Source organism: Dasypus novemcinctus, chromosome 16 (assembly GCF_030445035.2).
Source record: "Dasypus novemcinctus isolate mDasNov1 chromosome 16, mDasNov1.1.hap2, whole genome shotgun sequence".
NCBI classification, from domain to species: domain Eukaryota; kingdom Metazoa; phylum Chordata; class Mammalia; order Cingulata; family Dasypodidae; genus Dasypus; species Dasypus novemcinctus.
The window spans coordinates 96134195-96157773 of record NC_080688.1 but is presented as its reverse complement, the minus strand read 5'-3'; the positions used below and the strand labels follow the sequence as shown (position 1 = coordinate 96157773).

The 23579-nt window shown below is 41.7% G+C and overlaps 1 protein-coding gene across 7 annotated transcripts in view; it reads right to left on the bottom strand.

The window, feature by feature from the left end:
* ATP9B (ATPase phospholipid transporting 9B (putative)) overlaps positions 1-23579 on the bottom strand; it is a 359772-nt gene that overhangs the window by 45617 nt on the left and 290576 nt on the right. For all 7 annotated transcript variants that reach the window (XM_071208595.1, XM_058277921.1, XM_071208596.1 and 4 more), the window contains 2 exons: positions 22170-22282; positions 18567-18815 (listed from right to left, as the gene is read on the bottom strand). In XM_071208595.1, coding sequence (XP_071064696.1) covers positions 18567-18815; positions 22170-22282 — 362 coding nt within the window. The remainder of the gene's footprint in view (positions 1-18566; positions 18816-22169; positions 22283-23579) is intronic.

Genomic DNA, 23579 nt, shown 5'->3' with positions numbered 1-23579 from the left:
CTAGACAACTGGTGAAACTGAGGGGTCTTGGGGCCCCCATCTTGCAGGGGGTGGCCTTGGGTCTCCCGAATCTGCACCGGCCAGGCCAGGATCATGCCTGTGCACCACACACGCCTTGGGTTTGGGCCGTCCACTTGGGACTGGCTCAGGAAGTGAGAACCAAGTACAGACAGAAGGACAATGACCTCTGACTGGAGAAATGGGTTTCTCACCAACAAATGAAGGAGGCCAGAGGGCGGCTGGCCGAAGGGCTGGCGAGGGCACCCCCACCGTGCACCACTGCGAGCTGAGGGAGGGGGGACCATCCTTTTGCGGGGACGCCAGGCCTCGATGATGCCCACCAGGCACCTGCAGACAGAGCCATCACAGCCGCCCCCACATGCCCTTCCGGGGCAGCACTAACACCCCTCCCAGGAGAAGGGGTGAGGTGCCCATGAGGCGAGGCCTTGCTGGCCGGGGCTCTGCCCACTCCTTCAGAAGTCCAGCTGTGTTGAGGCCACCAGGCTTGGGGGACATGCAGGCTGCTTGGCCGGCCACACAGAGGTCTGCGGGGCACTGCCTGGAGGAGTTCTAGGGAAGCTGCATCTCCTGAGACCCTGTGATCACGAGCTTCAAGTGAGCCCGGTCGAGCTCCTGACCACACGGCTCGGGCTCGTCCAAGTGGTGTTCGTGCACCGCTGGACGCCGGGGACGTCTGCCACACAGCAAGAGTGACATCTACCAATGGTCTGGATATTGGTATTCCAGGACTGGGCTAGAGGTGAGATGAGATCACCTCTTCTAAGGGCACTTACAACTGGGAGATTCTAGAAACAAGATAAATGGTAAACCGTGAGTCACCAGTGAAACTGAAATTAGCACTCGGCATTCTCTGACTTTCCAGGACATTACAAAGACACTGAAGTTCACTGAGACTCTAAAATCATGCCACAGAGAATACACTACTGTAGTTTAGGCCATTAGCAGTATGTTTCAAATGGTAGTACTGAAGAAAGATATACAGATGTCAAGAGAAATGAGAGCACATCTACAGGGGAACAAATTAACATTTTTGCAACACCATTTAAAATGTAAAAACAAAGTAAAACTGTCTATACATTTTATTCTAATAAAGTTTCTCTATAAGCAGCCAACGATACAATACTACCAAGGCTCATTTTCAATTTATACAGTGAAAGATTACTATTACATTTTGACCTGCAAATTGTGTTTTTCTGATACTATGCTGTCGCCTCATTTGAGTCCCAAAGAGCCTGGCCTTAGGGTCTATATTTGGTGACTCACATCTGTTTACTGTTTAGCTTATTTTAGGCTTGACCTCATAATCCACTAGAGTTAGCAGCCTATAACTGAAATAAGTTCAGCTTCTTCTACCTAGTCCAGCATTCCACACAACTGTTTTTAATCAGTAATCATTTCAGGAGTAACCACATAATCCCAACCATATATATATAAGAGTATTGGAATTTTTTTTTACAAGAAAAGATGCTTTAATTACTGTTCTACTGCAACTTGCTTATTGTAGGACAGTTTTTTTTTTTTAATAATATAAAATTAAACCCTTCTGAATCAGTCTATAAGCAAGTAAGTACAAATGTAAACAATGGGATGAGGCTATGTTTAACTGTTAGATTATTAGCTGCTGAATTAATACCTATTTATTAGTCATTCCTACGATCTGGCTTCCTAACCGAAAGAGATCATCTCCATGGTGCAGATGCGGATTTCCTCCCCGGAGTGGGGTAGCACCTCCCTCCCTGCCTGGGGCGCGAGGGGAACCTCTCCATGAGCCCCTCCAGCTGGGGGCCTCCACGGGGTGGTCTGGAAGGCCCCTGGACACAGCCTGCCTCTGGGATATTAAATGGAGACAAGATTTAAAAGGCAGTCACAGTTTGACTTTTCCTCCCAAAGATATTTAAGCAATTAAAAAACGTACTTTCTAAAGCATGTGCACTGCCCACCGGGTGGAACGAGTCTCGGGGTCAGGGTCTTGGCGGGACGTCCGCCTTGGGCGACACCCTCAGGCCTGGGCTGGGAGTGCTATCGTCTTCTAGTCCTACCTACCACATTCCCTTTGGAACCATTCTCTTTCCTTCGCTGCACTTATTAAAGTCCACACTTCTACATTCAGTTGTCTAAGTCCCATGACACAGAGATCACGATTTTATTGCTTACTTATGTATATCTGGGTACAAGCACAACACCAATGTTTCTTGAAAACTAACATTCTTTCGCTGAAATTGAAAACAAAAGTGGAAAATTGAACAGAATCCTTTGGACAAGAGCAAAAGGACAAATGGCATGTTTATTGAGCACATCTTATGCACCCAGATCCTGGAAATGGAGCGGAACAGCTAGTTCAATAAAACTTGGGGTTCTGAACTTAAGAAATATATCTGTTAATACTGCTAATTTGCCTTGAAATCTTTTCTTTACATAAAAAATGCATTATCAGCCAAAAGAAGTATCAAGCAAACAAGAGGTAGATTAGTTGAGCCAGTGGGTCACTGTGTGAGGTCCTGTAGGTGCAGAAGCGATCACAGTACTTGCTTCGGTTGTGTAATTATTTTAGGCTCACTTACGGCATCGTGGCCACACCAGTGTAACTAAACCCCAGGAGTGCGAGCCTAACTTCTGGCTAAAAATCAAATTGAAATACTGTTCAAGTGCTTCTTTCTAGGTTAATATCTTTAAATCCTTTCATGTTGCATAAGAAAAATAGAGGATATGTAAATAAGGCTGAAGGATGGTGTTGACTTGCCTTTTAAATAAAGAAATCATGGGTTTTCATCAAGTCAGATTGTTAGTGAAATATCAGTGACTAGATAAGACATTTGGGGCTTCCCTTGGGTAATTTTCTTTACACAGAGAAGAGAAACCGCGATAGGTGTTTGGTTTTCTCTAAGTGGAACAAGGTAGGCGAAGAAAAAATGAAATGGAAAACACTGACAATGGAAAGTACTAACATCATACCTTATTTGACTTGTTCAGTGTTCCCATTTTCTTAACTCACACTTGAATAAACCCAGGTAAAGTTTTATTTTCAATTTAAACACTTTTGGAGGAAAGTTTACGTATCTTTAAGAAGCAATTTCTATACTGAACAGTGCTAGGTATGTTTATTCCTCTCCCTTTATTTTCTAATCACCAATATCAATCTCAAACTTTGCTGACAGTCAATCAAAAAAGTTTCATGCTTCCTTATACTGAAGAAACCAAACCATGAAGAATATTCTAGCAAAGAACTAACCAGATTTGAGTAAAATGGGAGTTCAAGATTTCAGTTCTTGCTAGGATGTATTATGTCTAATCAAGATGAAATATGTGCCCTGAAAAGCATCTTTCTCCCCTATTTTAATATTATTTCAATTTCATGAAGACAAAAGTTAAAGAAAAACATACATGTAGAGTTTTTGCTTCTTATCCTAAGGAAATATCACTGAATGATGCATAGTGAGATTTGAAATCATGCTACCTCTGCAATTACCCTGTATTCCAAAAAATTTTTTCCAAAAAGTGACAAGATAAAATACTAAATTACATACCAAATATTATAGAAAAAACTTAAACCAGTACTAAAGCATGCACACTTTTAATTCTGAATTATTTGGTAGTATTATGTTTTCTGTCAATAAAACCTTAAGATAATACTAGATTGTTTCTTTAATTTTGTTTGGTCTGAAATCCATACTTTATTTGAATCCCCCTCCCCTGCTTTTCCTTGGAGTCCGTTTCCTGTCCCAGGACCTGCCCAGGACCCCACACAGGTCTCTGTTGGCTCAGACCCCCTGGTTTTGACGCCCTTGACAGTTTCCAGGCGTTCGGGTCAGGTGTCTTCTAGAACGGCCCCTGTGGATCTCTGTGGCCTTTCTCCTGACCCAGGCGGGTTCTGAGCTTTGGAAGGACGACCACAGCGGTCACGAGCCCACTCTCCTCCTGGCTCCAGCTGTCCCCGGAGCTTCTCGCTGCTGGGCCTGCCGGGGTCTCCCTGGAAAGAGGCTCTGGCTGCCCCCTTCCCGCGCTGCCTTCCTGGAGGAAGGCCCTGTGAGCTGCCCTCACGAGAGGAGTGGGGGGCTCCACTCCACCACCTTGGGAGTGGACAAGCTACATAAGTTATTTTGGAATTCTTCATAGGAGACATGTCTTGTCTCATTCATGTACTCGACCATTTATTTACATCAGTATGGGCTCAATAATATATATTTCATACTCTGGGTTATAACCTGATACAATTTATTTTGTTGCTCAAATGGTTCAAGCTTTGGTCATTGACCTTCTTTCCTTTGGCTCCTGGGCCCTCTGACGAGCCTCCACGGGTGAGAGGGAAGACAGATGGGTGGGTGGATGGGGGTGGGGGTGGATTTAGCATGCCCTTACTTTCTGGCACTGTAAGATGCTCCAGACACACCCTGTGTATTTCCTGCCCCAGTCCTAGACCAGTCCTTTCTCCAAGGAGCCCTGGTTTCTTCTGTTGGAGGAGGTGTCAGAAGCTGCAGTCTGGGGGTGGGGCTCATTGTTCTGGACTCTGCTGCTTTGAGCCCCTCTGCAGACAAAGTAAGAAGATACATACTAGACAAAATATTTTTTGCTGAGCTCATTCTTCTAATTTTGCCCTACTGCTAGCATTTTTAGTGCCCCTTTTTAAAAATTTTTTTTATTTTTAAAAAAGCTTTAGATTACATAAATGTTATGTCGAATACAGGGATTTCCCACATGCCCCATCCTTGCCCTTCCACATTTTCCCCATCAACGTCTGTAACTAGTGTGGTAGATTTGTCACAATTGATGAACACATATTGAAGCACAGCTACTAACTATGGTCTAGAGTTTATAGTTTACACTTCGCTCTGCACATTTTATAGGTCTTGACAAAATGTATAATGGCCTGTGTCCATCACTGCAATGCCATGCAGGACAATTCCAATGTCCCAAAAATGCCCCATGTTACACCCATTCTTCCCTCTCCCTCCCCTCACCAGCTCTGGTGACCACTGCCTCTATATCAACGATACAAGCTCTTCAGTTACTAGAATAATAATAAATCTATAATAGAATAATAATGTCGACTTTAGTCCACTGTACATTCCCCAATTTTGAGGATTTGGGAATGGTGATGCCCACTGCTGCTGACTGAGAGAAGGCTGAGATCGCATGGGGCAGGTGGATGGAACTGTCTTGTGTGCAGTTGTAGATACTGTTTTTTGGGGATGGGCATTGTCCATCATCATCTCCTTGTTAATTGTCCTCGGTGAACCCAATGAACTGGGGAGTAGCAGGGCTCAACTGGCATATGAACAGACTGACAATTTAAGTCTCTGGAACATAAAATTTACAAGTATAGTGCTAATTAGGGTCAAATAAAAGGGGCAGAAGAGCCACATGTAAGGAAATTATAAATAAACCTGACTCTGATACACTGGAGAGCATACATTCCAAAGGAAGGTCCACCGACAGGGTGCCAAATTCCTGAGATTTTCCAGGTTAGCAGTATTTTTTTTAATTGAAGTAGAACAAACATGGAAAAAAAATTAATGAACTATAGGCATACCTGGTTTTATTGTGCTGCATGTTTATTGTACCTCGCAGATACTGAGTTCTTAATAAATTGAAGGTTTGTGACAACCCCGCATCGAGTAAGTCTTCTGGCCTCGTTTTTCTAACAGCATGTGCTCACTGCCTGTGTCTGTGTCACATTATAACTAAGGCGTGTACATTGTATGTGTACACACAATGCTATTGTACACTTAATATACTATAGTGTAAACCTAACTTTTATATGCACTGAGAAACCGAAACATTTGTGTGACTTGCCTTATTGTGATATTTGCTTTATTGAGGTGATCTGAAACAAAACCCACCCTTATTTCCGAGGTAAGTCTGTGCAAATTGCAAAACTCAATGAAAAATTCTAATGTGTGGATCTCTGTGAAAAAAAAACAGAACACCTTCCCAGGACCAGCAGCTTCCCTTGCTGCTTTCCATTCACAACTGTCTCTTCCCAAAGGAGAGCATCATCTTGGCCTCTAACACTATGTGAATTTCTCCTGATTTTGAAGTTATGTAAAGATGATACATTACTGTGTTCAACTTCTTTTCTTCAATATGATGTCTGTGAGGTCTGTCCATGTTATTCCATGTTGGACTGAATACAGTTCATCCACGTGATTGCTGGTGGACAGGTGGCCGTTCCAGTGTCAGTGCCTCACAAGAGCTGCTGCTGGGAGCACCACCTGAGCACCCAGGGCAGGCATGCACCATTCTCCTGGTGTGCACCTGGGAGCAGGGCAGGGGTCTGCAATCACCAACTTAAGGAGACACTACCAAGCAGTTTTCCAAAATACTTCCATCAATTGCCACTTCCCCCAGTAGAGTACAAGAATATCCATGGGTCCCCACCTTTGTCTACATTTGGCATTCACAATTGTTTAAATCCCAGCCACTCACTGTGGTTTTAATTTGCACTTCCCTAATTGCAAAGGAGGCTACATATATTTTCATGATTTTCTGGCCATTTGAAAATCTCATTTTCAGTACATATTTCTTATTTTCAATAAATAAAATGCAAATATCTTTTCCAAGCTGATGGGTCTGCCTTTTCCTTTTGCTATCTTTGGATGAACAGAAATTGGTAATTTTAATAAATTCCAATTTATTAATCTTTTAAGTTATTTTTCTGTAGCCTATTTAAGAAATCTTTGCTTACTTGAAGGTTATGAAGACATTCTCCTATGTTCCTCAGAGGCTTCGCTGTTCTGTATTCCAGCCCTGGGTAAACTGGCCGATGGTCAGCATTGTTTCAGAACAAGACCATCCCCTCCCCACTGCCAGGCAGCACTGCCAGTCACATCCAGGGTTCTCCGTAAGGTGTGTCTTCTAAACGACACCCAGGGCACTTCCCACCCTTTATGTAATCTGTCCACCATTTCTCTGAAGGACACTTTGTAGTTTGTTGGGTAGAAGTCTTGCATATCCTTTGATAAATTTTCCTATGAACTTTTCAAATGGTATATATAAGCAGTAACTTCTTAGACATTTCACTTTCTAAGTTTGCTGCTGGTGTACAGAAAGACAATAGAATTTTCTCTATCAGACCTAGCATCTGTAACCCTGCTCAAGTAACTTATTAATTCTAATAATTCATCTACAGGATTCTTCTGGATTTTCCACATAAGCTCCCACGTCATTTGTGACTAATGACAGTTCCATGTCTTCCTTTCCAAACTTAATTCACTTTTACTTTTACTTGTCTTACTGTACAGGCTAGGATCTCGAATCAATGTTGAGTAGAAGTGGTGAGGGCAGACCATTCTCTGAGGGCTTTCTCCAGATCACGAGGAAAAGCCTTCAACATTTCACTGTAAGTACATTGGATTTACCATTTGTTTCAATGTATCTTATTTTCTTTTTCTCTCCTTGTATACCTTCTTTTCGACTAATGGGTATTTCTCGTTATTCTACACCCCTCTTCCCATCTATTAACTACTAAGTAGATATTTTTACTATTTGTTTAGTGGTTGCCCCAGTGCTACCACCATGAATCCTTGATATATATAATATATACAAGGCACTTCTACCTGTTTTCTAAGGACCTTAGAGCAATACACCAACATCATTTACATCATCTCCTAATGTACATGCTATAGTACCCTACCAAGTGCCGTGTATCTTAATACTCTATTTTAAATGCCACAAGTCATGACTTTTATGACTCAATACAGCCAATATCCCTCTCTCTTTGTTGGTCTATTTGTTCATATCTTTTGCCAATTTTTAAATTGGGCCTTTGTTTTCTTATTGAGTTTTGAGAATTCTTTATATATTCCACTTATCAGTCATTTATCAGATATGTTTTGCAAATATTTTCTACAAGTCCATGGCTTGTCTTCATCTTCTTACCAGTTTCCAAGTGCACAGATTTTACTCTGATGAAGTCCAATTTATCATTTTTTTTTGTTTACAATTGTCATCATCTAACTAACCCAAAGCTACAAGGTTTTCTCCTATGTTTTCTTCTGGAAATATTACATTTATAGGCTTTGTACCACCTTTTTTTTTTTTTTTTTAAGATTTATTTATTTATTTCTCTCCCCTCCCCCTGTCCCACCCCGGTTGTCTTTTCTCTGTGTCTATTTGCTGCGTCTTGTTTCTTTGTCCGCTTCTGTTGTTGTCAGCGGCATGGGAATCTGTGTTTCTTTTTGTTGCGTCATCTTGCTGTGTCAGCTCTCCATGTGTGCGGCGCCTTTCCTGGGTAGGCTGCACTTTCTTTCGCGCTGGGCGGCTCTCCTTACAGGGCGCACTCCTTGTGCGTGGGGCTCCCCTACGTGGGGACACCCCTGTGTGGCAGGGCACTCCTTGCGTGCATCAGCACTGCACGTGGGCCAGCTCCACACGGGTCAAGGAGGCCCGGGGTTTGAACCGTGGACCTCCCATGTGGTAGATGGACGCCCTAACCACTAGGCCAAGTCCGTTTCCCATACGACCCATTTTGAGATGATTTTTGCCTATGTCAGGAGATCTTGGTCAAGGCTCTCTTTTAGCATAGTTCTGGGCACCATTTATTTAAAGGATCATCCTCTTTCCATTGAATTTCCTGGGATCTTCGTGAAAAATAGTTGACATCTTTGTAAAATTGAGTGTTCCAATCCATGAATATGATATACCTCTTACTAGAGTTAGAACATCTTTGGTTTCTCTTCACCGTTTTACAGTTTCCAGCATACAAAACTTATACATATTTAGCTAGATGTATCCCTAAGTATTTCATGGCTTTTTAGTGCTTTGCAAATGGTACACTTTAAACTTTAAATTTCTAATTGATCATTGGTATTACCTAAAAACACAAGTGATTTTTGCATATGAGCACCATAATGTATAATCTTGGTAAAGCCACTTAATATACTAGTATTTCTTTGGTAGGTCACTTGGGATTTCCTAAGGTGGCAATCATGTCATCTCTGAAAAAAACTACAGTTTTATTTCTTCCTTTCCAATATGTATGCCTTTTATTTCTATTTCTTTGACTTATTGCTCCAGCCAGGAATTTTAGTACAATACTGAATAGGTGTGATGAGAGTGGACATATTTCCCTCGATCTAAATAGTAAAAGGAACTTACCTAGTTTTCTACCATTATCATGTTACCTGCAGGATTTTTAATACATGCCCTTTATTAGGTTGAAGAAGTTCTACTTTATTCCTGGCTTACCAAAAAGTATTTTTTAAAATCAGGATTTTTTTTCTCTTTAAAAATGAGTGTATGGAATTTCCCTCTAATATGCTGAATCAGGTAAATTACACGATTTACAGCTGTTGAGTGAACCTTGCATTCATGATGTAAGACCCACTTGGTCTTGATGCATTACCCTTTTTTATATATTGTTGGATTTGATATGCTAATATTTTGTAATAGATTTTTATATCTATTTTGTAAAAGACACCCATCAGTAGTTTCTTATAATAATTTAAATTTTGATATCGGTGCAACACTCACCTTACAAAATGAAGTGAGAACTGTTTCTTCCTTTTTTATTCTCTGGAAGACTTTGTATAAAATTGGCATTATTTCTTCATTAAATATGTGGTACAACTGGGCCTGAAGTTTTCTCTGTGGGAAGGTTTTTAATTAGAAGTCAAATTTCTTTTCTAGATAAAGGATCTGAGGTACCTTTAGGCCATTTCAAAGACTCTTAAGAGACATGGCCTGAGGAAAGACCTGAAATCACTGATATCTAGAAACATATAACCCTATTCTCTTTTGACCCTGTGAACCACTTTGCTGGTTTACTTGTCATGATGGTAAGTACTGATTTTCACCTAAAGGATTTGAGCATGTGAATGCATTTGCATATCTTTTGATCAGGTATTTTAACTTAAATGCTTTTCTTTAAAGTGTCTATTGGAAATGAGATTAATAAAGGATTTTTAAACTATAGATAAAAAGCCATTTAATGTTTTCTAGTATTGAATAATTCTTATATTCCAAGGAAAATTACTGCTTGGTTTTGATGTATTATTAATATATTTTAATATGTTGTTCATACTTATAAATTTTATATATAAATCAAGTTTGATTTCTTGCCATTATTTATTAAAGATTTCTGCATCTCCATTCATCAGTGTGTTTCTGTTATCTTGGTTAAGATGTTAGAATTTTGGATAAGTTTGTTTCATAAAATGAATTAGAAGGCTTTGGAAATTTCTTCTTGCTTCTGAAAAGTTTTTATAGTGTGGAATTCATTTGTAGCTCAAAAAAACTAATAAAACTACCTGTCCAAAACTGTTTTTGATGGCTTTTAAAATTTCTTTTCTGGTCTATTCAGGTTTTATAGATTTCTTTATATTCAACTTTGCTAATTTTTAAATTTATACATTTTAGAAAGTTTTTTTTTGTTGTTGAGGCTTTCAAGAATATTAGCATTGAGGTTGTGTTTTTCTCTGATAGGGAAACGGACTTTGGCCCAGTGGTTAGGGCGTCCGTCTACCATATGGGAGGTCCGCGGTTCAAACCCCGGGCCTCCTTGACCCGTGTGGAGCTGGCCATGCGCAGTGCTGATGCGCGCAAGGAGTGCTGTGCCACGCAAAGGGTGTCCCCCGCGTGGGGGAGCCCCACGCGCAAGGAGTGCGCCCGTGAGGAGAGCCGCCCAGCGTGAAAAGAAAGAGCAGCCTGTCCAGGAATGGCGCCGCCCACACTTCCCGTGCCACTGACGACAACAGAAGCGGACAAAGAAACAAGACGCAGCAAATAGACACCAAGAACAGACAACCAGGGGAGGGGGGGAATTAAATAAATAAATACATCTTTAAAAAAAAAAAAAAAAAAAAAAAAAATATTCTCTGATAAAACATGAAGCCTATTTGTTTATTGCACACTTTCACATGCCTAACTTTATGTGTGTTAACTTGGTTTGTAGTCACAGATTTGTACTATTTACTTTTGGCAATGTTTTCCATTTTATTCACCTGTCAAGGAATGTGCTTTCGAATTCATTGCTTTCTTAATCATTTCTTTTTATGGTTTCCTTTAGCTTCCTTTCTTCACATCCTTTATTTTTAGCTTATACTCATTTCTTCTTTCTGAGCCACCCTCCCACGAGTTTCAGTTGCAGTGCATTCTCCTGACACTCAGCTGACCTGGGGCGAGCCTGTCTGTCTTGCTGTCACTGTGAAACTTCTGAATGAGAGAGGGGTGCAGTCTGCAGAGCAGACCCCGTGATCTGCACAAAGACCCCTTTGGATCTTGACCCTGGCTTTACTGTGGTTTCTCTTAGGTGATCACTTTCTGAATTTGGTTGCACTGTATACTACATGTTATCATTTCTATTATGATACATGTAAGAAGAAAGGTACTAGGGGCAGGTGAGAATTTTCAGGCCTTCAGCTGACTTGAAATGTATCCGACGAGCAGGCAACACACGGCTGCTAACTTCCCCTTGAGGAGAAAGAGCAGGGAAGGAGAGCAAGCCTCTTCTGCGTCCTCTGGCCACTCTGAGTGAGAGTGCAGGTGACATCACCGCCTGGGAACCCGGCAAGGCTTCCCTTGGACGTAGTCGTGTGTTGTGTAATAGGGCAGCACTTACTGAGTTATTGCCTACGAAATGTAAAAAGATAACCCAGAATTTAAATTTAATTAAAAATAACTAAAATGTGAATTTAAAAATTATATTTAAGTGGGAGCCTGAGCTAAATTGCATTGATAGGCGACTTGGTAACACCTGGTCATAGGCAATTTACACATACACAAACATACACTTTCACACTAAATGTCCTGCATGGGGCAGCCAGTACATCTGTGAACCATATAGGATGAGAAGAAATATAATGTGCTGTAAAATTTTATTGTTAACTTTTCACTGTAATTCCATTATCAAGTATTTTTAATAATTTCTGTGCTGCTCTTCTTGGAAAGCTTGGAAGAAGTTTCCTTTATCCCATTAGCAATTACATACTTGAAACTCCAAACTGTGCTCAAAATATACATTTATACAATGTACTTTATAAACCATCATTTAATTGTTGGTATTTCATCATTTTCGACTATGGTTATTGCAACAATCATTACAATGTAATAGAATTATTAACATAAAATGCAATTTGATCATCTGGAAAAACTGCCAATCAATTTTCAAAGACAGGGTGTATAGCGTTGATTGTCTATTGGCCTCGAAGGTTGCCACTGACAATGGTGTGCTCCTTACAAAGCTATTGACAAAGCACCACAATTAGTCTTGCTTCAATAGGCACACACGATAAAATGAACGAAAAAAATACAGCATGCCTCATACATTAAAGCTTACTCCTGTAAATCAAAAGCAATGCCATTAAGGACCTCTCATTTCTGTTTTCAAACCATCACCCTGTGGTTGGTTGTTAATTTTAGTTGTTTCTTGCATACAAATGCCTGACTGAGGCGATGCTACACACAACTTGAAAACATATTTAAATATAGTTTACCTGTGAAAAAGAATGTGACCATGAAGAATGGGGGGAGATGGGGAGAAGTGATGGAAAAGAACGTAACTAATAAAGAACTAGTTTACAGGAGTAAGCAATTATCAGCAATCGAGGCCCATCACTCTTTTGGCCCAAAAGGGCCAGAGGTCTCTACAGGTTCCTGTATGCCACGCGTGTACCATGAGTGCATGACTTCTGCTCTTCAGCTCTACCCACTTCGCTTAGATCCTTTTATGAGTGTTCATGGCATTAGTTTCATACTGACTTTCTCCAAATGCATTAAATATACACTTATAACAACTGGACTTAGTTGATTTTAATTCTGTCAATGACTTTCCAGGGGGCATTCACTGTTTGCTAAGATGGAGCCTACATGCTCAGGCTGTAGAGACAAAGTGATAGGCAGGTGAAACTTTCTGCTCCTGTAGAGAAAATGAAGTATTGGTCACTTATCACAAGAAATAAGTGGGCTCCACATCAAGAATGTGAAATCAGTCACTCACACTCTGATATATGACTTTCTACTGTCACAGTATCATCAACCCTGCCACAAATGACACAGCACTGAATCTGCGTAAGGCCTATACCCGTACATGGCCTTTAAAGATTCAGAATTAATTTCCTCAGGAGTCCGTTATTTGCATAATAGAAATTCATTTGTGTATGCACACAGGCAAGGTAAAGGATCCTCTCCATTTTCAGGAAAATGAAAATCAAGCTGCTTGCCTTATGAAGCACAGCAGCTGTGGTAGGAGAGACTCAGTCAGAAAGCTCTACTCACTAAGCTGCCTTCTCTCTAAAGCTAAGACACAGGAGCCACAAGCCACCAGGGGCCGCAGAACCATGTGTCGACGCAGGGCCCCTAAAACCAGCCCGTCTGGTAACTGATAATGTTGCTTATTAACCACATCCCTTGTAACAGGTCAAAGCTGGGGTTAAACAGAAAACATCAATTGAACCATTTGCCTAAATAAAGCTCCAGGGTGCAATAGTCCAAGCACTTTATTCAATAAAAAATGCTTTTAAAACGGTACTTTGGTGATTGGGAAACATTGCTGTCATCTGTCAGCCTACCGGCAGTGAGTTCAATAAGCTAAATAATGAACATATAGATTATTTTCCTTAGGCTTCAGGGATCTGCAAACACTGCATTGATAGAGTTCTTGAAAAATTATGAAGTCTCTTCTTTCCATTTTCAGATTTAAAATACGTTCTAGGAATTTTTTGAAAGGTTATTTAATGCTTTGCTACTTTTAATCATTGTCCAATTTCCAAAGTAGGATGAAATTTTAAACAAGTTAAAAAAAAAGATTTAACATTTTCTATGTTAAATTCCTCTAAGTTCTTAATAATCTTTGAATCTATGAAAGCTCTCTCTATAGTGAATTCCTAATTTAAGGTTTAAAAAGTATTACGAATTATATAAAAAATTAACCATAAAAATCATATGTGCTTTGAGTAAAACTCATTTATTTTTGGCAGGCAATGCGATAAATGTATATTATTATATTTTTCTAACTTTCAATAAAATTTTCCTTGGGAAAAATCGATGGTCAAAGTTTCCCATGCTGATGAGTAGGAAATAAAATAAATATTTCTTTTGCAGTATATAATCAATAAATACTTCTTTTTCAATATATAATTACACAGCATTTCTGAGGATTTCCAGGATGATATGAAAAACAATGTGTCTAACCTTTCATAAGAACAGCTACAGATGGCCTGGATTTGTTCTCAACAACTTACCATGGAGTGCTAAGAAGGTGGCAATGTACAAACTTGAGCCACTCACCTCATCGCTTTAGAGCCCCCAGTTTTCCAATGATTTTGGAATTATGCATTTTCTCTACCCTTCCTATAACCACATACACATACACACTCACTCACTCACTCCAAAAGTCATACCGAGTTTGGTTTCCAAAAATTTCTACATCCTTACTGGTCAACAAAACCTGTGAACTGATCAAGACACAAATCAGGGAAGCAGATTTGGTCTAATTGATACAGTGTCCGGCTACCACATGGGAGGTCCACGGTTCAAACCCAGGGCCACCTGACCCATGTGGTGAGCTGGCCCACGTGCAGTGCTAATGTGCACAAGGAGTGCCTTGCCATGCAGGGGTGCCCCCTGCATAGGGGAGCCCCATGAGCAAGGAGTGCACCCTGTAAGGAGAGCCGCCCCATGTGAAAGCCCAGGAGTGGTGCCGCACACACCGAGAGCTGACGCAGCAAGACGACACAACAAAAAGAAACACAGATTTCTGGTGCCGCTGACAAAAGTGCAAGCGGACACAGAAGAACACAAGTGAATGGACACAGCAGACAACTGGGGTGGGCAGGGAAGGGGAGAGAAAAAAATAAAAATAAATCTTTAAAAAAAAAAAAAAGACACAAATCACAAATCTTGTATATTAATCAAATAAGAAGTCAGCTACTGGCAGTGAATGCCCCAGGACAGGTGGAACTCAGGTCTTAGAGTTTTCCCGTCTGTACTATGATTCAATTACATTAAATCACATTCTGGAGCTTCTCGACAGTTTCTCACACTGCAACTCATCGAACTTTGCCTCGGCTTCCTCTGAAAAGAGGAAATGGCAATGTGATTCATAAGAAGGAACTTAATTTCTTCACCATAATCTCACTGAGTTCCTTCAAATAAGGCAAATAAATACCTTCTACCCAGGACAGGGCATTGGTGAACTACAGGATCCTAGCTCCTATTTGAATTTCTAAGAAAGGACACTTAGACGTGGTAGTAAGCCCTCATATTCTTCTTAGATTTATTTTCAGGTATGGAACAACCACACTTCTATTCCTTCCTTCCAGCTTTCCTCGACTGCTCTCTTTACCATCTCTATCTTACAGCTGAGGCTCAGGCAGTCGGCAAATGCTTACACATACCTCCAAAATAAGTCTAAGAGTTAAAGAAAGTATGAAACACGGTCCCTTTCCTCAAAGAACGTGCTGTATGAATGAAAAGATATTCCTGCACAGAAGTAACAAATGGAGAGACAAGTCAACTAAGGGGTACGTTACCATCAAAAAGCACAAGAGGAGTTCTCAGAATAGAAAAACTGATGAAGATTACAGTAACTAAAGATGAAGCAGGCTTGGAGCTACTTCTCTCTCTTCAGCACTTTTACTCCTTTCAGTTGAATAATAAAAACTGAGAAAAAATACTCTAATTACAAAAGGGATGATGTTGCTATAAAATTTTTGAAGAATAACATAATTAGTATTAGAAAAAAGGAAAAATTCTTGTTCTCCCATCCATAGGAGGTACCCGCCCAAACCGCACGTACCCACAATTATTTGTTGCTTATGTATCAAGAATAATATTCCCAGTGGGCAGTCGCTGGACAAAGGCATGGGGGAAGAGGGAGGTCTCCGGAACCGAGCAGCAGAGCACCTGGAAGCTGCCAGAGCGCGGCTCTGCCAGGGCGCGGGCAGGCAGGGCTCTGCTGAGGGAGGGTGCTGGGCGGGAGGCGCTGGTCTTGAGAGCAGAGCTCGAGAGGAGAGTGCGTGGCTGCAGGCACGAGGGCCCACGGGGGACTGGAGAGGGCTCTCGAGGAAGACTTGGCAGAGCAGGGCTCCTCGGACGGGGGTGAAGGACGGAGCTGGGATTTCTGACAAGTACGTGGGAGATGAGAGGGCAGCAGGCACATGGAGTAAGAAGTGCTGATGCTCGGTACTGAGTTGGAGGTGACAGGACAACTGAAAGGAGATGTGAGCTTCCCAAGTATTTTTTAAAATCTTTCCCAGCTATTTGGCTGTTGCTAATGGCATGTCATCATAATTTCTAAATTGGTTTATTTTGGCTAGAGTAAGAGAGCATCCTGACTAAGCAAAAAGAGGACATGCCTATAGAGCTAAAGATTCAAAAATAAAACTACGCTTACACTGCCATAAAATACCTCTGATCTGCCAGCCTGTTTAGGGGTTTCTCCTTAGAACCCGCATCACTGTGGAAAAGCACAGAGAGCCACATGGGCTGTGGAGAAGCCAGATACCCGTGGGAGACAATGTACCACCGAGCTTGACTTGTATCCTTAAAGCACAACTTGTCAGACTCAGGGCTCTCAAATATGGATGCAACTTAGCGTATTTTCAAAATTCAGAGATGTCCAGCCCCAAACCAGACCTACCGAATCAGCATTCCTGGAACTGAAGCACTAGCACATATAAAGAAAAAGACAAACCAAAAGGAAAAGAGCTAAAACCCGCACATATAAAGAAAAAGACAAACCAAAAGGAAAAGAGCTAGAACCCGATCTCATGTGCAGAAAGGATTAGGAACCCCCTTACAGGACAGTGGTCCCCAGGTCGGCAGAGAAGGACACGAGCAGCACCTCTGGGAAAGCTGGTTGCTTTTGCTAACTAACATCAGGACAGATTCACAATCAGCCTTTGTGGAAAAGGGCAAGGATATTATTGATTACTCCTGAACTATCTATCCAGAAGAGGAACTTTCCTGCTTGTAGAGGATGCACGAGATAAAAATACCCTCCTACCAGCCTTTTTTGGCAAACTTAAAGTAAAAGTTGTTTTCCACACTCAGGGACCACCACATATATCTGGAGACAGAAAAGTTCCCTTTCAATGCTGCAAGCATTCCTTTATTTCCCTCTTCCTTGGGTTACAAATTTGTTTTGGGTATTACTCACAAGGCTCATTTCCTAACACTGGTTTTTTAGGAGGTACCAGGAACTGAACCTGGGACATCGGACATGGGAAACATGTGCTCAACTTTTGAGCTATACCTGCTACTAGCATACGTAACTTTTTCTTTTAAAGATTTTAATTTTTTAAATTTCTCTCTCCTTCCCTGCCCATCATCCCCCCCCCCACCCAGTTGTCTGCTCTCCATGTTCATTTGCTGTGTGTTCTTCTGTGTCTGCTTGTATTCTTGTCAGTGGTATGGGGAATCTGTGTCTCTTTTTGTTGCGTCATCTTGCTCCATCAGCTATTCGTGTGTGCGGTGCCATTCCTGGGCAGGCTGCGCTTTTTTCACGCTGGGTGGCTCTCCTTATGGGGCGTACTCCTTACACGTGGGGCTCCCCTACACAGGTGGTGGACACCCCTGTGTGGCACGGCACTCCTTGCACACATCAGCTCTGCACGTGTGCCAGCTCCACACAGGTCAGGAGGCCCTGGGTTTGAACCCTGGCCCTCCCATGTGGTAGGCGGATGCTCTATCCGTTGAGCCAAGTCCGCTTCCCGCTACATTTTAAAGTAACAGCTGAATCTGTTACTGGTGGCGGTGCGTCTAACTCCAGCCATCCCAAGGGGAGCGAGGCTGCTGCTTGCCTCTTACTGAGATGCCACTGCAGGGAAAGGAGTCTTCCATTTGCACTAAAATCATTAATCAGAATCATCAGACTCACTCTCCTTTTTAAAACATTAGGTCTGATTTTTTTTTAACATGGATTGAAGGTATGGTTTTTTTTTTTTTACTGAATTATTTGAAGAAATTTTAGGAGATAGAGTGTTAAAAAACTATATATAAAATACACTAAGACAGTATAGTAACTATGCCAATTATTTAAATAATGGCTTTTACCAATATAAAAATCAAAGAATGATGCAAAGTTAAATATGACTAATTTATCACTTCTGTCTTAGATTTTAAAAATCATGTATATCTTAATTCTCACTTGAAATAAATATGTTGACTCTAAATTCTGGCAAAACGACTAGAAGTTTAACATGCCCCCCTGAGGATTCATTTGCAGTGAGGCCAAGGCGGGCGGCACAGCCCTCACAGCGTTCCCGCTTCATCGAACCTGACTTGGTGGGACTCAGAACCACCGCTCATCCTCCTCACGCGCCCTCCTTTCATGTACTTCCCGCGACGACCGCCGTGAGGACCAGCTGTGCCTCTGAGAGGCCTCCCCCTGCCCCCCCGAACACGTAGGCTGTTAAGGTGGGTGGGGGCATTCTGGCCTGCAGCTAAAGCAGCATTAAAACTGAAAACAAACCTGCCCCCCCAGCCCCCAAAGGAACCGAAAATCACAGCTTTTGAGCCCAGAGGAAAGGCACAGACGCCCTCGCCTTGCGGCTGTGGGACAGCCCCGAGGCCCGAGGCCCGAGGCCCGAGGCCCGAGGCCGCCGGCTCACCTCGTCCGGGCTGGAGGCCTGGTAGGTGCGGCTCTCGTCGCCGAAGTCGCGGTCCGCCTCGGTGCACTCGCTGTCCCCGCCGCTGCCGGCTCGGCTCTCATACACTGGGGTCACGTTGTGACACAGGGCAATGGCCTTCACTGCTTCGTGAACCCGACTGGTGACGCTTTTTCTAACTTTGGGAGTTGAAGACTGGGTTTTTCTTGGTGGAATCAAACTGGTATTGTTTCCACTAGCTTGAGAATGCACCTTCAAAATAAGGAATAATTGAAGATTAATTAAAGATCATCTCTTGACTATGATGCCATTATAGTGAAAAGAGTTTCCTCTTTGCATTCAACTTATTAACCAGAATCACCAGGCCACTCTCCTTTTGAAAATATTAAAGAACTATGTAGGGAAGTGGACTTGGCCCAGTGGTTAGGGCGTCCGTCTACCACATGGGAGGTCCGCGGTTCAAACCCCGGGCCTCCTTGACCCGTGTGCAGCTGGCCCACGCGCAGTGTGGACGTGCGCAAGGAGTGCCCTGCCACGCAGGGGTGTCCCCCATGTAGGGGAGCCCCACGCGCAAGGAGTGCGCCCCGTAAGGAGAGCTGCCCAGTGCAAAATAAAGTGCAGCCTGCCCAGGAATGGTGCCACACACACAGAGAGCTGACACAAGGTGATGCAGGGAAAGCCATTCAGCACCAGCGTGCGGGTGCGGCTGCCCTCCGTCGCCACCAGGCTTGTGCCGTCTCGTGGTCTCCACTGACGCGGGCCGTTCCTTGCTAACCTCCTACTTGGGGAAGGCCCTCTTGGGAGAGGTGTGAAGCGAGAAGTTCCTGGCTCCCGGCTTGCAGTATCAAGCATGTTCTCAGTTACGGTCAGAGGAAGTCGCCTGTCCTGTGACTGGGGGCAAAGGCCACTGCGTGTACCACTCTGCAGAGCCTGCGCAGCTGCTCCTCGGGCAGAATCCAGCGACTGCCTTAAACCTCGCATCTGCCCCTGCAAACGCTGACGCCGCCACAGCCACAAACACACCAAGCTGATTTACTCCCTCTGAGTTATGTTTATTGATGCTTGTATAATTTAATTTTACACAAATTCTATTAAAGACTATGCCCTCTATCACCAACTGTTTCCAGTGGGAAAATATAATCAGGTTATAGAAAATCTGTGGACCTACTAGACTATTGACATCTTAATAGTAAAACAGAACAGAAAAAGTACCACTAACAAGCAACAAAGGAAAGTTTTCAATAAGAATTACTTTTTAAAGTCCTCTTAAATGGAAATATTATTTGTTGTTCTTATATGATGACTCTTAATCTTTTCTGCTTTTAACTATTTTTAATAAAATAACAACTTCTTTGAAATAATTAAAATATAGGCTAATTTTTAACAATATCACCTGCTATTATTTCCATCTAGACATAGAAGGGAAACCTGATTCGTTTTTCCTTTTGAATTTTCTTACTAATTATAAACATTCCAAGTAACAAAATGCTCTAATATTAAAACTATTATTTTTACTTTTTAAAAATATCTTCTCCCCTCCCTCCCCCTGCCCTGCTGTTTTTGCTGCCTGTGCCCATTCACTGTGTGATCTTCTGTATCTACTTCTCTGTTTGTCTTCTCATCTTTCACCTCTCGTGTTCATGGGGATTCGGTCCTGAGGACCTCGGATGTGGAGACAGGTTCCCTGTCACTTGCGGGCCACTTCAGTTTCCAGTTTCTGTTGTGTTTCACCTTGACTCTCCCTTTTGTCTCTTTTGCTGTGTCAACAACTTGCTGCATGACTCACTTGCACAGGCATTGGGTCACCGTGCAGGCACTCAGCTCGCCGCGCCTGCACTGGTGCGGGCATTCGGCTTGCCACATGGGCACTTACACGCGCACCTGGTTTACCGCACAGGGACTTGGCTGGCCACATGGACACTGGCTTGCCGTGCAGGCATGTTTTCTCTTTCTTTTTCACCAGGAGGCCCCAGGGATTGAACCCAGGTCTTCCCATATGGTAGGTGGAGACTTTATCACGAGCCACATCTGCTTCCTGTGAGCCACATCTGCTTCCCAAAACTTTATACCTAAATGAATCTTACATTCAAATTAATAAGTATTCAATTGTGTGTGCACACATACACAGGAATGTACACACGTGTATAAAGATTACATGTAATTTAAAATATAAAGATTTTTTCCATTTGAGAGTATCTCAAAAAGAAGAAAGAAAATGCCATTATCAGACTGGCCTCAAACGCTGTTTTAAACACTATGAGGAAGAAAAGGTTTTCAGAAAACTAAATATGACATTGACAATCACACCTTGAACTCTGTCATTGTGGAAATACTGCAAAAGGAAATGTATCATTCAGTACAAGTCTTTGCAAAATCAAGTCCGAAACAAATTGCAGCGACTACGAAAAGGCTGCTGGACTCCACGCAGCCAACACCCCTCTGCATGAGGGCAGCAGGCACTGGTCTGGCCACTGGGCAGCTCCTGGAGTTCTGATTCCAATGGGCACTGGCTCTTTTTCGTGTGGACACTATACACCACAACAAGTCAACAATCTGATAAAAGCCTAAAAAACCGTGGTACTCTTGATACAGGAGATATATTTGTATGCTGGCATTTTAAATAGATTCCCTTGGATTGCTGGATTTCATTAGACTAAAACAGCAACTTCAAATTAAATGACACTAAGAGATATTCAAGTGCATAGAGTACATACACTACTTGTGACGAGGGCTATGTAAACTGTGGAAATGGTGTATGTTTCCACACATAACCTGGTCTAACCCTAACACAAACACAAGCTGCCCTCACATGTCTTGTGAACAGGCCCTGGGGCCGGGGCCTGACAGGCAGAGGCCCCTGTTCCGAGTCCTGCACCTGTTGTCACCTCTCGCCAGGTACCTCCGACATCAAAAGCAGAGAATTCCTTCCTCTCAACCTCAAGTAACTCTAATGAGACACCAGTGAAAAACACAAGATTTAGGTTATATTAAAACAGAGCATTTATTAGAGATGCATACTAAAGTACAAGCTGATGAAATAATGTGATATTTGGGCTTCTTTCAAAATAACATGGTGAGAGGAATGAGTACAGATGAAACAGAATCCACAATAAATGGGCAATTCTTAAAGGAAAGTGACAGGCATATGGGGCTCCAAATATACTGTTTACTTTATTAATTGGTAGATGTAAAAAGAAAAAAAGGAATTTGTCTCCAAAAACCATGAGAAAAGTTTTACTGTGAAGAAAAAGAGAAGGATTGTTAAAGAAGCATATTTGATGTAGCTTTCTACCAAATATCCTTTAAAATATTGTCTACTGAATAACTTCTATAAATAATTCACTAAGAAATTTAAATGAGTAAATCATTTAAGTTCCATACAATTTTCTGAGTTCATACTAATGTTGAAATGTTTATTTAAAATTGTATGTTTATTTAAAATCCAAAAGCTGTTTCTTGATATGTATATTAGTTGATGGCTTAAAATGTTTAAGATAATCAAAGAAATTTGCTAATTTACCTATTAGTGTATGGTTGGCTCAGTTTAACAGTATTGGATAATTCTGAAAGAAGATCACACTTAGAAGCAGTAAATCTACTTTTTACCTGTGAATAAGAGTTTATGATATGGCTTTGAATTTCATCCATTGTGTCAGTTCCATAAGATACAGTACCCAGATGAAGACGCTTAAAGATCATTTCATTTTGGGTAAGAGTTCCTATAACAAAAGAAAAGACAACAGAAAATAAATTAAGGCAACTAGTTCATAAAGATCAACATTTAACATCATGTAGATTTTACATCACTGAAAGGGTGCCTTTCTCATTTTTTTAATAAGATTTATTTTTTATTTATTTCTCTCCCCTCACCATTGCCTGCTCTCTGTGTCCATTTGCTGTTTGTTCTTCTGTGACCACTTTTATCCTTATCAGTGGCACTGGGAATCTGTGTTTCTTTTGTTGCGTCATCTTGTTGTTGTGTCAGCTCTTTGTGTGTGCAGCACCATTCCTGGGCAGGCTGCACTTTCTTTCGCATTGGGTGGCTCTCCTTACGGAGCGCACTATATACACGTGGGGCTCCCCTATACGGCACTCCTTGCGCGCATCAGCACTCCGCATGGGCCAGCTCCACATGAGTCAAGGAGGCCCAGGGTTTGAACCATGGACCTCCCTTGTGATAGGTGGACGCCCTATCCATTGGGCTAAGTCTGCTCCCCCCTTTCTCATTTTTGAATATACAGCAAGAACATATGCTAATAAGTAACACAAAGTACCTTAAAATAACTTTTGATAATATGAAGGATTTTAGTTACATGAAGAAATCCTAGTGCCTTGCCTTTCAGCTCAGATATATTACTTGGTACAAAGGAAATGTGGCTTATTCTGAGAGACAGGCATAAAACTGGAAACTGAGTCACTACCTTTTAAATCACAATATATAAGACTAAGAAAGACATCAAATAGCCTAGAATCGATGTATCAGTTTAAAAACTCTGTTTCTGTAAAATTAAGTATTTCCAACTGAACAGAGAAACAGAAACATTCCCACTGTTTGTAACCCTGAGCATCTATCTGTACTTGGAACCATAAAGTTGTATGCATGAGAGAACCAGTTAACTAGAAACGAGGCTTGTGAAGGACAGGAGCTTCTCATTAGTTGATATTCTAAACAGCAAACTATCTGAATGTGCTGCCTTCATACTTGTTTCTCATAGACCAAGGTGGAACAGAGTGGACTGTCAGTAAATTTGGGTCAAGAAAAAACTCAGCATGAGCTTGAGGGAGTAAGGTTCTTTCCCTGTTGGTAGATAAGGAAAGGCAATTAAGGGGACCATAATTCAATTTTGGGGGGGTTTGATCTTCATAAAAGATATACAAACAAATGCAGTGAAGTTACATAATGAATTAAGTGGTATTTTGAGATGGTTTATATTTCAAAAAGTGGTGAATTTTCATAAAAGATGGCACATAAACCAAATATGCCATACACACTGTATAACCCTGAAGGGAGAACCT